This window comes from Candoia aspera, chromosome 3 (assembly GCF_035149785.1).
Source record: "Candoia aspera isolate rCanAsp1 chromosome 3, rCanAsp1.hap2, whole genome shotgun sequence".
Classification (NCBI taxonomy): domain Eukaryota; kingdom Metazoa; phylum Chordata; class Lepidosauria; order Squamata; family Boidae; genus Candoia; species Candoia aspera.
Window position 1 is genome coordinate 186715232 of NC_086155.1, and position 16493 is coordinate 186731724.

At 41.0% G+C, this 16493-nt stretch overlaps 1 protein-coding gene across 4 annotated transcripts in view; it reads right to left on the bottom strand.

The window, feature by feature from the left end:
• The window catches only part of NIPAL2 (NIPA like domain containing 2), a 37835-nt gene extending 23340 nt beyond the window's left edge, over window positions 1–14495 (bottom strand). For 3 of the 4 annotated variants that reach the window (XM_063299541.1, XM_063299540.1, XM_063299538.1), the window contains exons 1-4: window positions 14266–14495; window positions 9760–9828; window positions 8183–8354; window positions 4751–4810 (exon numbers count right to left, since the gene is read on the bottom strand). In XM_063299541.1, the coding sequence (XP_063155611.1) occupies window positions 4751–4810; window positions 8183–8354; window positions 9760–9828; window positions 14266–14361 (397 nt within the window). In that variant the 5' untranslated portion in view covers window positions 14362–14495. Of the gene's footprint in view, window positions 1–4750; window positions 4811–8182; window positions 8355–9759; window positions 9829–14050; window positions 14069–14265 lie in introns of those variants that run through there. The other variant, XM_063299542.1, reaches the window with a different exon arrangement.
• Window positions 14496–16493: the final 1998 nt, after the last annotated feature.

Sequence of the window (16493 nt, forward strand, 5' to 3'; positions counted from 1 at the left end):
CTGTTGTTGTTGTTTATTCATTTAGTCGCTTCCGACTCTTCGTGACTTCATGGACCAGCCCACGCCAGAGCTTCCTGTCGGTCGTCAACACCCCCAGCTCCCCCAGGGACAAGTCCGTCACCTCTAGAATATCATCCATCCACCTTGCCCTTGGTCGGCCCCTCTTCCTTTTGCCCTCCACTCTCCCTAGCATCAGCATCTTCTCCAGGGTGTCCTGTCTTCTCATGATGTGGCCAAAGTATTTCAGTTTTGCCTTTAATATCATTCCCTCAAGTGAGCAGTCTGGCTTTATTTCCTGGAGGATGGACTGGTTTGATCTTCTTGCAGTCCAAGGCACTCTCAGAATTTTCCTCCAACACCACAGTTCAAAAGCATCGATCTTCCTTCTCTCAGCCTTCCTTATGGTCCAGCTCTCGCAGCCATATGTTACTACGGGGAACACCATTGCTTTAACTATGCGGGCCTTTGTTGTCAGTGTGATGTCTCTGCTCTTAACTATTTTATCAAGATTTGTCATTACTCTTCTCCCAAGGATTAAGCGTCTTCTGATTTCCTGACTGCAGTCAGCATCTGCAGTAATCTTTGCACCTAGGAATACAAAGTCTTTCACTGCTTCTACATTTTCTCCCTCTATTTGCCAGTTATCAATCAGGCTGGTTGCCATAATCTTGGTTTTTTTGAGGTTTAGCTGCAAGCCAGCTTTTGCACTTTCTTCTTTCACCTTCATCATAAGGCTCCTCAGTTCCTCTTCACTTTCAGCCATCAAAGTGGTATCATCTGCATATCTGAGATTGTTAATGTTTCTTCCAGAGATTTTAACTCCAGCCTTGGATTCCTCAAGCCCAGCTTGTTGCATGATGTGTTCTGCATACAAGTTGAATAGGTAGGGTGAGAGTATACAGCCCTGCCGTACTCCTTTCCCAATCTTAAACCAGTCCGTTGTTCCATGGTCTGTTCTTACTGTTGCTACTTGGTCGTTATACAGATTCTTCAGGAGGCAGACAAGATGACTTGGTATCCCCATACCACTAAGAACTTGCCACAATTTGTTATGGTCCATACAGTCAAAGGCTTTAGAATAGTCAATAAAACAGAAATAGATGTTTTTCTGAAACTCCCTGGCTTTTTCCATTATCCAGCGGATATTGGCAATTTGGTCTCTAGTTCCTCTGCCTTTTCTAAACTCAGCTTGTACATCTGGCAATTCTCACTCCATGAACTGCTGAAGTCTACCTTGAAGGATCTTGAGCATTACCTTACTGGCATGTTTAATGAGTGCCACTGTTCGATAGTTTGAACATTCTTTAGTGTTTCCCTTTTTTGGTATGGGGATATAAGTTGGTTTTTTCCAATCTGATGGCCATTCTTGTGTTTTCCAAATTTGCTGGCATATAGCATGCATTACCTTGACAGCATCATCTTGTAAGATTTTGAACAGTTCAGCTGGGATGCCATCATCTCCTGCTGCCTTCTTATTAGCAATGCTTCTTAAGGCCCACTCAACCTCACTCTTCAGGATGTCTGGCTCTAGCTCACTGACCACACCGTCAAAGCTATCCCCGATATTGTTATCCTTCCTATACAGGTCTTCTGTATATTCTTGCCACCTTTTCTTGATCTCTTCTTCTTCTGTTAGGTCCTTGCCATCTTTGTTTTTGATCATACCCATTTTGGCCTGGAATTTACCTCCGATGTTTCTAATTTTATGGAAGAGGTCTCTTGTCCTTCCTATTCTATTGTCTTCTTCCACTTCCGCGCATTCCTTGTTTAAAAATAATTCCTTATCTCTTCTGGCTAACCTCTGGAATTTTGCATTTAATTGGGCATATCTCCCCCTATCACTGTTGCCTTTTGCTTTCCTTCTTTCTTGGGCTACTTCTAGTGTCTCAGCAGACAGCCATTTTGCCTTCTTGGTTTTCTCTTTCTTTGGGATGTATTTTGTTGCCGCCTCCTGAACAGTGCTGCGAACATCTGTCCAGAGTTCTTCTGGGACCCTATCTACTAAGTCCAGTCCCTTAAATCGATTCTTCACCTCCACTGCATATTCCTTAGGAATATTAGTGAGCTCATATCTAGCTGATCTGTGGGTCTTCCCTAATCTCTTTAGTCTGATCCTAAATTGTGCAAGAAGAAGTTCGTGATCTGAACTACAGTCAGCTCCAGGTCTTGTTTTTACCGACTGTACAGATGTCTGCCACCTTTGGCTGCAAAGGATGTAGTCAATCTGATTTCGGTGTTGTCCATCTGGTGAAGTCCATGTATAAAGCCGTCTCTTAGGTTGTTGGAAGAGAGTGTTTGTTATGCAGAGTGAATTGTCTTGGCAAAATTCTATCAGCCTATGTCCTGCTTTGTTTTGTTCTCCCAGGCCATACTTACCTGTAATTCTAGGTGTCATTTGACTGCCCACCTTAGCATTCCAGTCTCCTGTGATGAAAATAACATCTCTTTTAGGTGTGTTGTCCAGTAGGTGCTGCAGATCCTCATAGAACTGCTCTACTTCAGCTTCTTCAGCATCTGTGGTTGGGGCGTATATTTGGATCACTGTGATGTTAGATGGCTTGCCCTGAATTCAAATTGAGATCATTCTGTCGTTTTTTGGATTGTATCCAAGCGCTGCTTTAGCTACTTTACTATTAATTATGAAGGCTACTCCATTTCTTCTGTGGTCCTCTTGTCCACAGTAGTAGATCTGGTGGTCATTTGCTGTGAAGTGGCCCATTCCAGTCCATTTCAGTTCACTGACGCCCAAAATGTCTATCTTTAATCTTGACATCTCACCAATAACCACATCCAATTTGCCCTGGCTCATAGATCTTACATTCCAGGTTCCAATGGTGTGTTGATCCTTAGAACATGGGATTTGCCATTCACCACCAGCACCGTCAGCCGCTAGCTGTCCTTTCGGCTTTGAGCTAGCTGCGTCATCACGTCTGGGGCTAGCTGAACTCATCCTCTGTTCCTCCCCAGTAGCATTTTGACCATCTTCCAACCTGGGGGTCTCATCTTCTGATGGTATACCGACATATCTCTGGTTGTACTGATCCATTTAGTTTTCATGGCAAGAATACTGGGGTGGGTTGCCATTACCTTTTCCAGGGATCGCATTTAGTCTGACCTCTCTGTCATGACCTTCCCGTCTTGGGTGGCCCTTCACGGTTTAGCTCATGGCATCATTGAGGTGCTCAAGCTCCAGCACCACGACAAGGTAACGATCCTTTGCTGAAGTCTATGTCTGTACAACGCTTAATTATAAGTGCATAATAACAGAACAACTATGCCAGGCCTACTAGTATTTAGTTACGACCAACCTCGTTGAATCTAATCAAAAGTCTCTCCATGCATCCTGCTTTCCGCCCTAGTCAAGCAGATGCTCCCAATATGGTCATAATCAGGACTAGGAAGCAGTAAGATAGAAGATTTCTAATGTATGGGACCTGGAACAGGAGAGGCAAAGGCTGTGCTTGGCCACTGAATGGTATGCTGGGGAACTCACTGCAACACAGAAGCAAGTAGAACCAGACAAAATTTAAATCTAATTAAATCTCATCTCATCTAAAATTAAATAAGTGAGTATGTCAGTCCATGTGTATTTAGCAGTTTTCCCCTTCTCTTTGACAAGTTGCTATTTGACACCAATTTTTGGAGAGGTTCTGAGAGGCATTTCCAAAACGTTCAGGACCAGATGTGTCTCTGGAAGCTTCGGGTATTCTCCAGTGGTTAGCATTACCAATCAGAATGCCCTTTTCATCATGTTCTGCTTAACAGTTTTTGTGGAGAAGGGAAAAGATGCAGCTACCCATGGGGGAACACAAAAGGGAGATGTTTTTATCTAGCTAAATGTAACATTCAAAGAAGGAAGCAGAGCAGTTGTGCCTTCTTTGCAAGCATCCTAAGATCAGTTATTTTCTTACAGTGGATTTGGAGATTACATGTAGCCATTATGACTCATTGTCATTAGACCTAAGCTATCCATGGTGGGTGTAAAGTATATTATTTCTTGCATTAGCTCAACTCTCACAGGCATGCCTGTGTATTATTTATTGCGCAAAAAATCTCAAACCTATCCATACTTCACAAACCACATGGGACATTCCATTTAAAGCAACTAGTTCACCTATCAGCAAAATAATGAGAGCATAAAACTTACTAAGAAATCATGTACTATATATGTTTCACATAGAGCTGACAGAAAATTCTCCATTCATCTGTAATATTTGTAGAGACAATAATGAGATGAAAACAGGATGACATTTTTGCACAATTAGCTTCTGAATCTGATCCTGGACATTTTTCTTAGGAAGGACAAAAATTAGAGTGTCCCACTTAGAAACATAAACAGATGCTACAGTTTGAGACCCTCAGTCATCTTTAATACGCTGACAGCACTTGCAAGTAACTGTTGTAGTCTCAGTGCCAAAAACGGCATTGGGCTGTTAACTTGTGTAAAAGAATAAAGATATTCAAAGGCACTAACTATTAATAAATTAATTATAAAGTCCGGTAGTTCTGCTCAGCAAAAAGATTTTGAGGTGGAGAGAAAGTTCTATATACAGCAATGATTCACCAGAAAAATCTTGGTAAAATGCTTTTGGAAGCGACCAAATCAGTATAAAAAGGGGAAAAAGTCCATTCGTATTCATTTTTAAATTGTGCTCAGTTACAGGGAAGGCGATGCGCTCGCGAGCCTAGTGTTTTCATAATAAACAAGAGATCAACTAATGACTTGGTGGGGATTGTTTACAGTACTTACCCAATATATTTTCAGATCTAAACTTCTCTTTTAGGAATAAGACAGCTATAACCGCACTACCTGTGGAACAAATATTTAATGTTACATAATAAGACAACATATTTTTAAAAACGTAGCCAGTTTTGGAATATGTTATTTAGATTAAGGTTGCTGTAATGGGCAAGCCTCTCAAGTGTTCTAACTACTCCCCCATTAGTTCACTGAACACTCGTGATTTGAGTCAAGGCTTCCTGGCAGTGGAAACCCCTCTGCAATTTTGGATAATGGTGCGAGCATCAACGTGTAAAAGTTCTAATTAACGTTTTCTTAATGCCTACAATTTCACGATATTTTGGCATTCAAATCCCATGGGCGAACAATGGTGAAATCTTGGCAATCTTGTAAAATGTTGGCCATTTTTTAATAAACATTTTAATTATTCTTCAGTTTAGCTTTGGGGCTCTGTGCACACTGTGATGCTGAGCTAGGATGTAGGAGGATCATGATAGTCAGGTAGTCAGTCCACTTGTAATCCTGACACGATCAAATTAAAGAGAGTAAAAATGAATAACCAGTGCAGAGATTTGGACTGTACAAAGCAATAACCAACTAAGGCACCAGTAAAAAGAATTAATTATGTCCATTCAGATGGCTTCTTCAGTAAAACCCTGGCCCTTTACCAAGTTCCTATTTTGATGCATTCCTCATCTTTGCATCTATAATTTAAAGTGAGTCATGCCCAGGGCACTGGATGAAAGTCAACTGACTATGCTCGCCAAGGCAGCATTTACATAGCACACTAACTCTCTTACACGTTAATCTGTTTAGGACCCAACCCAGCTTCTTTCTCTTCATCGGCCGCATGTCATCCTTGGGCTCGTACCTGGCCACAGACTGTGGTGTCACAACAATACAACCTGTCTGACTCTGTGACTTCTCTTTCTCTTCTACCCCACTTCCTGCAAGGTATTGCAGCTACTGAAGTTCAGGTCCCTTTTAAATGTCCTGTAGGTTGGTGACACCTACCAGTGTGGTCACAAGAACACTGTTAGATATCTCTTGATGGTGGCAACTCACAGCATCTGTATTTACATACATTGGGTAAATACTTAATGTAATCCTATTAATTACAGCAGAGACAAGCTTATTATGCGGTATCTCCCTGTAGGTAATTAGCACACACAGAAAAAAAATATCCCCACCATTGTAATGAACTGTTGCATTATATTTGTGTACAAGAGCTAAATTCTCAAATACTGTCAGTTGCATCACCCTAGAATTCTAGTACCTAATTCTTATCTCAATCTGCTACAAACCCTCATCGGGCTTTATGCTATCTCTTTGCCAGTCTTTGGGAGATTATTTCTCATGATTTCTAGCAAGGTTTTAAATTCAGGGAATCTGCCTATTTCAGCTGTTCCTTAAAAAAAAACGCCAGCACATTTTATTCTGCCAATGACCCATGAAAATAGGAAAACTGACCTGCTATCAAGGGATTAAAAAGAAAAATAGCAGCCTGCAAAAATGTGCTTCTTTAGTAGGAATTCCCCCTCCCCAGGAAACATAATTCCCCCACCTCTAAGTAGTTTAAATGTAATTGCTATAAAGAGCTACTGAGATCTATATACAGTTTAAAAAAAAAGAGTGATCTTTTTGGAGATGCACTTAAAATATATATCTACTTAGATCATCACTTCATGTGAAACATTTAGGCTGACAGCTTTCGCAAGCAAAAAGCACTGGTAACCAAGCAACATTAAACAACAGCAGAATGATCGAAAGGAGTGAGTGTGTGTGGGAAACACTCTAGAATATAAATTACTTCTCCCCGCAAGATCTACTTCTCATCAAATGCATCTCAGATGGGTCCCCTTAGACTGCAGAGGTTGAGAGTGGGCCCTGAGTCCCAAATAGCCTCCATATAGAAAACTAGATATTAGTGGGAAAGAAGCTGTTTCCTGAAACACTAGCAATCCATGTGGAAGAATCTGTATTCTGCTTGTGGAGAGCAGTCTACAATGCAAGCATCCCCCAGCAATATACAGTGGTACGTTTCTGATATAACTTATCAGCTAGGCCCCAATCTTCTCCAATGATGAGATGTCTCTAAAGAAGTCTCCTCAAGTTTACTCTATGTCACAGAACAAAAATTAATGACATGTGGGTTATCAGCAGACTTATACGATCCCTGGGGTATGACTGTACAAAGCATACACTTCTGCAGAGACTGAACAATACTGAATTCCAGATGGAAGAAAGAGTTTAGTACAGGAAAGCAGTCAGTTACCTCTCCTCACTTACATTTCCCAAGTTAAGGAAAGCTTTTTTCTGGGCTAGGCATAATATTTGGCCTCCAGCACTATTACAAAGAACATATTCTAAGATCGTGTACAAGAAAATGTGTTTGCCCCTGTGGAACTAAGGGATACTGAAACAGGTCAGCATGAGTCATTTTACTACAGCATCTATGGAGACACTCACCCTGCTTACATCCATTCCCTGCTTCATCAGTACCCTGGAAGGACAGATTAACTTTTAGATGATTTCACTTTTCTCATACTCTATAACTCAAATTGACAGGGCAACCCATTGGAACCCCTTCAATAGGCTATCTTACCTCCTTCAAGGTACAAACACCTGGGTAGACAAAGACTGGCAAGTTTATAGCTAAAGCCATCCAGCTGAGTTTCCTACCTAAATCAGATTGAGGTCAATTGCCAAGGAGATGATCTTATTGGATTGTTTATTGAATATTTTCTGATACCCTGTATTAATTTTATCCCATTTTACTATTCTGATGACATTATAATTTGATATGGTCATTTGACTAATCAATAAACTGAAACTACAACCCAGACTGTAGCAAAATACTGTGCAGCAGCAATGAAAATGAGGCACCAACTAATGTAAGGTCTCCCATAGTTAAAACTCAGTTCATTTGTTGACCACTGTGATGACACCCAATGTTTTATTTTATTGTTATAGCATTTAATATTTCTGGCCCTCGGCTGTAATAAAGTATTTTGAAGTTTAAGATGGGAGCTTAACTAGCATCACCCCTTATTTTCAGTAGCATCCTCAGGTGTTTCAGCCTGGGTGGAGCCAGTCACATGTTCCAACCATGCACTGCTTTCACTGTTTCAGAACAAAGACAGTATTCAGCTTGGCAGGAGCAAGCTGACAACAGTAAGACATCTCCATGGATTTGTTTTCTCTGTGACTGTCATTTGTCTGAAGAGTTCTGAGAACTGCTCATTATATGTGCTACTGGCAAACTCAATTCTCAGTGCCAGACAAAATGAGACCAACTACCATTCACAGGAGAACCTCCAATGTTGTCTGAGCATGACAGTCCCATGACATAGCCACATGCTTTCCAAAGAACCTTAAAACAGTATAGTTTGGGTTCACCCCGGACTAGCACACACAGAGTGGAGGGGTGGGAAGTCTCACCAATGACAGCCACACTTCCTAATGGAGCAACAACAATGACTGGAGCAAATCCATAGGCTGCGAAGTTCCCAATTTCTCCAATCCCCATAAATATAATTCCACACCACCAGAGTTTGCTTCTGTAACAGGGTTTCTGAGTGGCTTGTTGGGTTAACCAAAGATGAGAATATTTCTGAAAGTAAGATATGAGAATGAAAGACATGGATTAACAGATTAATGGGAAGTGAGCACTTCACATTAATATGGTACTACAAATGTTTTTTCCATCTTTGTGAAATAATACAACACTGTGGATATTACATGAACCTTTGTTTCCTAAATAAGAATTTGTAGAACAAAAATGTCAGGATGAGCTGAAGTTAATCTATGTAGGTGGCTTGGCATGCCTGGATATTTTGGACTTTCAAACAAAAGTTTTTCAGAAACTTTGAATACTTAAGGTGGTCTCACATCAATGCCAAGATAAGCACTTTGTTTTAAGAAATCAGAAAGGAAGGAAGCCTCAATCGTGTGTCTATTGCTTGAATAATCCACTAGTGGGGAAAATGGAATGGCTAGAGAACATAAATAAAAGGATTTATCAAAAAATTAAAATAAATATTGGTTGTGTATGCCCATGGATGTCAACCGAGAAATGCTCTTGACCTAGTAGAAATTTCCATTAGCAAGAACAGAGCTGTTTTGCCTTTCCCAAAGCCACTTCCAATATAACCAATTTCTTCTCAGCAATGTGGAAAACATTAAGAGGTTTTCAACTTTTTGATTCTATACATCATTTACTCATCAGATTTGTATCTTACAGGTGATATAATATGTTCTGCAATCTTCACAAGATTTGGTGGCAAAAATATAATACACAGAGGCCTCTATCAATTGTTAAGCGGACTGAGCAGCAAGGCACAGAAAAATTGACCAAATTATTCAGACATGGGAGGAAGGAAAAATACAACTGAGACCTTTTATAAGGACTGATTGCCTTTCACTGGTTCTCGGAATACAAATAATTTAGGTTTGCTTTAACACAGAATTGTTCCTATGATTTATTTCACTAAATTTATTATAACTGCCCACTCCAACAGACTCTGTTGATGTTAATAGAGGCTGTAATGTTATACAACACGCACATTAATTCTAATAGTTACGTATAGCATAGCTAGTAAGTTGGATCAATATTATTACAACCAATTTTTATGAACATTTCTTATCCTTATGGTATAATTCTGTATTAAGACATTTTGCCAATGTATTGCTCACATACGTTTTGCAAAATCATTGCACTTATGCATGTTTCTATAAATCAAAAAGAAACATGGGTCATGTTTTACAAATATATAAATATATGAATACATACTATAGCCATATAGCAATAATAATGTAGCTCAATACTACTTATCTCAGAGCAACATTAATACTAGACTTAGTCAACTAGTGAAATCAGCTACACTGAAGGTGTCGCAGCTAACTTAACCTATTATTTCAAAGACCCTGCTCTAAGCATGACTAAATTCCAATCTCATTTAATGCCTCCAAGTCTATACATAATTCCACAGCTTGAAATACAAAGAAGGTTTTCATACCTGCAGATTCAATGAGATGCTGATAAGAATGTTTCCTGTGACTGCCAGTAAGATGCCTAAGAGCAAAGTCTGAAAAATATATATGGAATCCATGTACAGTTAGAGAGAATTCTCAAAGCATCCAGCATATATTCCTATACTTCTATTCTTCTATAAAATCATTTGTTTTTAAAACCTTTCTTAGATCACATTATTCTATAAATTAGCTTGGGACGACTAACAAGCAACATCAAGTTTTAAACTTGCTCTGGGTTGGTACTGAAATATCCATTGCTCTCAGACTATATATACTGCCTGCCTGCCTATATTGTTAATCGCGAGGGCTTTCTTTGCAGAGCTCTGCAAGTAAATGGTGGATTTATACTTCTATAAAATGTGATGTCAGACAACCCAGGAGCTGATAGCAAAAGACATTTGACAACAGAACCGGTTACTTGGGGGAAGAATGTTGATTCTTGTTAAAGGACTTCAAACAGAAGCTAGACAGGCATTCATCTCTGGAGATGTTCAATAAGTTCAAATCTAAATTAGCTACATCAAAAATGTGGTTGGAACAGCCGACATAAGCAAATCCTTTCCAATTCTAAGGTTCTACAGCTTCATAATTGACCTTGCAATAACATAATAAAGCCAAACTATGGAGCAGGTGAGTTAGGCAATTTTTCTCTCACAGGTCACATAGTAAACCAGTGGAAACCAGTTCATAGTTCATCGCTTAGCTGTTATGACACCATCCAGTTGTATGTGAGGTAGAGGATGGCGTGGACCTGGTCTAACGTCAATCTAAATTTCAGTCTTTATTTAACTAAGCCAACATTCCCTCTTTTTGCTGTAAAAGGTATGTGAAACTTTAGATTTTGTAATTCATACCACTTCCTTTAGCTGTAGTGACTTCAACCAAAGTTTCCTGCACCTGTTGATCAATCCTGTCATTAGCCTGGAGGTATTTTTGCCCATTCCTCTTTGCAGAACTGCTTTAACTCAATGATATTTTGTGTATCTTTCATGAACTTGCTACTATATCTCACTTGGATTACAATCAAGGCTTTCACTTGGCCATTCCGAAGTACAACATTTCTCCTGCTTCAGCCATTTATTTATGTATTTAGGATCACTGGTGTGCTGCATGATTCACATTCATTTAAGCTTCACATAACCTGACATTCTGCTGTAGAATTTGCTGGTACAAACCAGAACCCTTTGTTCCTAGTGGTTATCTCCTTGATATCTTTCCAAACACAGGACTCTTGATCAGCATTTTTCTTATGGAGGACTCATGAACATTGATACCTGATGATGCAAGAGTGCAGAAATCCTTTGCCATTATGCCAGTATTCTTTGTGGCCTTCTGGGGTATTGAATACCTTGCTCTTAGGCTGATTTCCTGGGAAGAGTAGCAATTGTGTTGAATGTTCTCTATTTGCACACTATCTGTCTGACCATAGACTAATGGAAGCTAAAGTCTTTGGCAATAATTCTGTAGCCATTTTCAACTTCACCAGCATCAACTTGCCCTTCTTCTGAATTCCACAAGGATCTCTTTTGATTGGAATATGATTCACTTTCACAAACCTCTGCTGTGAAAAACAGACTCCAACTGTGGCAACCCATGGGTCTATGTTTTTATGGGGAAGTTCCCTCAGTCCATACCTGACTGTCATCTCACATATGACTCAACTTACGCACTTATGAGAACTGATTATCCTAGGGTTTACATGCTTTTTCCCAGCAAATACAATGTGTGTTAGCTCAATATGTTCGCTGAGGACATGACACAGCACACTGTTTCAGGTGTTTGTTTGTTTTTTAAACCAGGATCTTTATCCATTAATAGGATTTAGACAAAATCAGATTATATCATAGATCAAAGTACTGCAGGATTACAGATAGTTCTAAAGGCTCACAGACTTTCTCTCACCAGTATATGTGCTATGAAGCATCATAGAGGGGTACAGAAATCTTATTAAGTTGCACCTGTGAGATTTAATACAGTTCTGCATACTTATGCTTAAATACTTATTAAATAACTTAGTTAAATACTTAAATACTAAATATTTAAACATGAGTAAATCTGAATCTATTACTAGAGTGAGCATTAAGCTTTTCTTTTTTGCCAAATATCTGCATTCTGCCTCAATGCGTCGGTTTTTAACTGCATTTCAAAAGCAACAGATTAATTTAAATCAAAATTAAACTGAAGAGAAAAAAAGCCTGGATTAAATCCAGTATGAGTATTAGATTGCTCACATCCCTCAAAATTTTCTGTACATGGTACCTTGAAGATTACAGCAAGACTTTTCTCAAAGAGCCACTCAGCATTTCAGAAAAATTAGAACTTCAATGGGCTTAAGATTGAATGTAAATTAAGGCAATGACAGCCTTTTTTGGAACATCTAGAAAGAAAGTTTACATAGCGATATTGACTAGTGAAGTATTGATTCATACTTTCCCAACTGTAGGCTTTATATCAATTCAATGACATAATGGTAAAAAGTAAGAAAAATGCTGATGGGTTAGTAAAGGTAAAGGTTTCCCTTGACATTAAGTCCAGTCGTGTCTGACTCTAGGGGGCGGTGCTCATCTCCGTTTCAAAGCCGAAGAGCCGGCGTTTGTCCGTAGACACTTCCTCTGTGGTCATGTGGCCGGCATGACTACACGGAACGCCGTTACCTGCCCGCCAAAGTGGTACCTATTAATCTACTCACATTTGCATGTTTTCGAACTGCTAGGTTGGCAGGAGCTGGGACTAGCAATGGGAGCTCACCCTGTCATGCAGATTCGAACCGCCAACCTCTCAATCGGCAAGCTCAGCAGCTCAGCGGTTTAACCCGCAGTGCCACCGCGTCCCTGCCACTGATGGGTTACATGTACTTAAAAAGGAAAATATTTAATCAGGCATGATTTGGTAAAGCTCTGTTGTCAATAAAATAAGATGAAGCATCTGAAAAGCTTATATAATAACAACAGCATCTTTAAAAAGCACATAAAGTAGACAGTAAATATATGTATAATAAAATCTGATATAAAGGCTAAATTTTCTGTGACAAAAAGCTGAGAATTTTCAAGATTGGCTCTGATTTCTATGATGCAAAACAGAAATATGAATAGAATGATGAATATTAACTATAATCATTCTCTTAGCAATATAAAAGTTAAATGGGCATTGAACAGCCTTCTCTTGACCATCAGAAATGACTGAATCTCATCTCAACAGATTGAGATGATGCAATAACAACAGGTTCACCTCCCCCCACTCCCCAGCTGAAGACAGTAATTACAATGAAACATAATAAAAGTAATTTTTAAAACCATGCTTAAACTGGAATGGTAAAAGAGTATTGAGCAGAAGGTTAGATTCAGTACCCTAAAAGGTGATTTGCAACTCTATGATTCTATATGATGGACTTCTGGCAAATTTAAGTCCACTTACAATTGGGGAGCATTAAGCATGTGTCTTATTCCTCATTCAAAATGGTATACTTAATATATACTTAACTTTGTCTGAATTGTCATTAATACCCAAAGCTCATACTTCCCTGTGATTTAGTCATTAATTGATTGATCGATTATATGCCATCAAGTCATTTTTGACTCCTAGCAACCACAAAGATAGATTTTTCTCCATGACAATTTACACTGATTAAAAATGGACATTCTCCAGTTCAGGAGCAGCCAACAAGGACTCCTCCCTGTTTATCCTTAATCTTCAGATTTTCAGTAAATGTGGGATTAAGAAGCATGTTGGTAAATTATCATTTTATATATAATTTTTAATTTTTTACTTATGAAAAATATGCATACTGTTCCTGTCGACTAAGGATGATGCTTAATCCCCAATAGACATGCTCAGCAATAGAAACCAACTCCTTTCTGTTGCTTTAATCATAATGGTGCCTGGATTTTAATTTGAAATAAGAACCCCCACAAATTCAGAATATGGGGCAGGTTGGGGGAGAACAGGATCTGATTGGTAAATTATATTGTGTTTATTTGAGCACATAGCAGTGGTTCTAAATTGTAAGAGGAGAAATGTGAACCTGGGACATCATCACTGAAGAGATACACAGCACAGTCTAAAGTTACCCCATTTTAATCCCCAGACTAAGATTCCTGCAGTGCAGCGCTGATAGGAATCTTATTTATATTCAGAAATGAAGAATCCCTCAAGGGGATTCTTGGGGTCTGCATTTCATGCAGTTTCCAGCTGCCTTACAGCTTGCCCTGGCTTTCTGGAACCAAGGTTGACTCTGTTAAGCTTCCAAGTGGGCTAGACGCTGCCCTCTGTTCTCACCTCACTTGAAGAAAACCCTGGTGACCTTTATGGATCTTACTTCAGAGTAGACCTCTAAAGCAGTGGCTCAGACTCAACCTCAGCAACTTTAAGATGGGTAGACTTCACCCATCTTAAAGTTGCTGAGGTTGGGAGACACCGCTCTAAAGAACTGCACCATTAGCCCTTCGGGAGGGCGGGAGGAAGCCCTTGGCACCAGCCTCTCTTCTCCTTACCTGTTCATTTGCGAAATACCAGCCTTGGGACAGAAACTCACCGCTGCTCGCCCTCCCTCCCAGAGTGGCGTTTGGGGGCAAGCGCGACGGTCCCATAATAGCCCCACTTCGTCCCAGCTCCTCCGGGGTCTTCAGCTGCCCGCCTCCGACAAGCAGGACGCCCCCAGCGACGCCGGGAGCCGGAGAAACCGGTTTTCAAGCCCAGATGAAAACCCTCCCTGGGGCCGGGCGGTGGGAAGGGCTCCAGCCTTCCTTGGCCGGATGTTTATAAAGCAGGTGTTGGTACGCGGGGTGGGGTTGATCCAAAGAGAGTCCGGGAGGGGCGTGATTTGTTGTATTTGTTAAAGGTGAATCGGGAAGAAAGCGAATTCCCAGCAAAGCGGGACGAGACGTTTTGCTGCGACAGAAACTGTTTGCTTTGGCAGTTGAATTGTACTAATCTTGTCTTCGAAGGAGCAGCATAGGATTTAACTATCTGACTTCGGATAAATAAGCGCAGTGCAAGCCATCTCCTAAAAAGAGCCACGGCAGGAAGGCTCCTGGTTTGGGGACTGTTGAAAGCAAACGGCTGAGGAAATGGAGTGGTTGGTTTCAGACGGCCTTACGAATGCGCGCTGCCAAGGGGCTGTATGCTTCCTGCCAGAGCCCTTTAAAAGGCGAACAATGCTGCAGGCACGTGTTGGAAAAGAAGGGAAAGGCCGGCACCCCCCCCCCCCACCCCACCCCACCCCACAAGTCAGTCCAATGTCTCTGGCTTTTTAACTTGCACCAAGATGAATTTAACAGTTTCAATTCAGTATAGTCTCAAACTTTAATGGATAGATTTAAGGGGTAACATGCACACATCAAAATAGGGCTACATCAGCATGTTCACGTGCGTGCCCCACCAGCAACCGTTCCTGGATAACCTGCTTGCGTGCCTCTGCCCCACCCTTTCTCAACTTTTTGACTGTGGAGGAACCGTTATAGGCCAGAAGTTACAAAATTATTATATATATGCACTAACAGTGTTCTTAAAAATAAAGAATGAAACTTACCTCTTTAATGTGAAGTCCGAATTTGAAATAATTTTTTAAATAAATTGTGATCTCCCAGGGAAGCCTTAGTGACCTCTCGTGGAACCCTAGGGTGCCACGGAACCCTAGTAGAGAAACCCTGCTCTACCCTAAGATCAGCCTGTGGTTGAGGCGCTCCAATGGCAGCTTTATGTGCTTTCCTCCTCCACTTGACTATTATGGAATGTGTCTCTGAAGGGGGGGGGTGATGTGGTGGATTTCGGCAGTGCCACTGGTTCCCAGAAAGGAGGGAGCACATTCCATGGAGGTGGAGGAGATAAGAGGAGGCACAGTCTGGGAGGCAATGGTGGGAAAATGAAGAGGTTCAGAATAGCCCCTCCCTAGAGGTCCCCTGGGTTATTTCCCTTTAGGTAAGGTAGAGTAGCTTTAGTCTGGCAAGATTCTGTCTATATGGTGTGAGTAAATAAAGAACTGGAGTTTGAATGGACTGATCCTCTGTTGTTCTTGGGCTGGGCCTGACACTGACCTTCCCATGGTACGGCACCATGCGTTGGAGCGGGTTGTGAGATGTGGTCAACACGTGATGCATTGGTGGGCATGGGATGGTAGGCAAGTGTGATGTTTTCTGCACTGTGGTGACTTACGTCTTATATGGGATCTACAGCTCTGCTCTGGGACTGACCCCTTCCTTCGGCACCTCAGCACTGCCCCAGCCGCTCATTCAGGATTTGCCAGTGCTCAGATGGGACTGTGGAATCACCTCCCCCTGTTCCTTACTCCTCCCTTTTGGGAATTTTTGGGTTAACCGTATGATGGGGTCACGTAAGCACAGCAGAACCTCACATTCCTCTTATCTCTACTATTCATTTGTTTCAGCAATGTTGATCATTTCTGTTAGTCCAACAGCATAGTGCCAACTTTGCCCCACAGCAGCTTCATATCATGTGTGGTATATGCTGAATTGTGGAGCCATTGGGGATACTTTGGGGGTGGTATGTGTTGTTCCTCCATTTCAGCCTGTGGAGATGCCATTCTGAGGGATTTCCTCCACAGGGCATTGCATGGGGAGCTAGGAACCAACTGGAAGAAAGTGCAGGGAAGTCTGGATTCTGGAAGTGACAGCAACATTGTGCTGGCAGAGGAGAACGACCACTAGCACATACAGCACAGCACCACATGGTGCAATCCCACTCAGGAAGCCATGTTGGAATC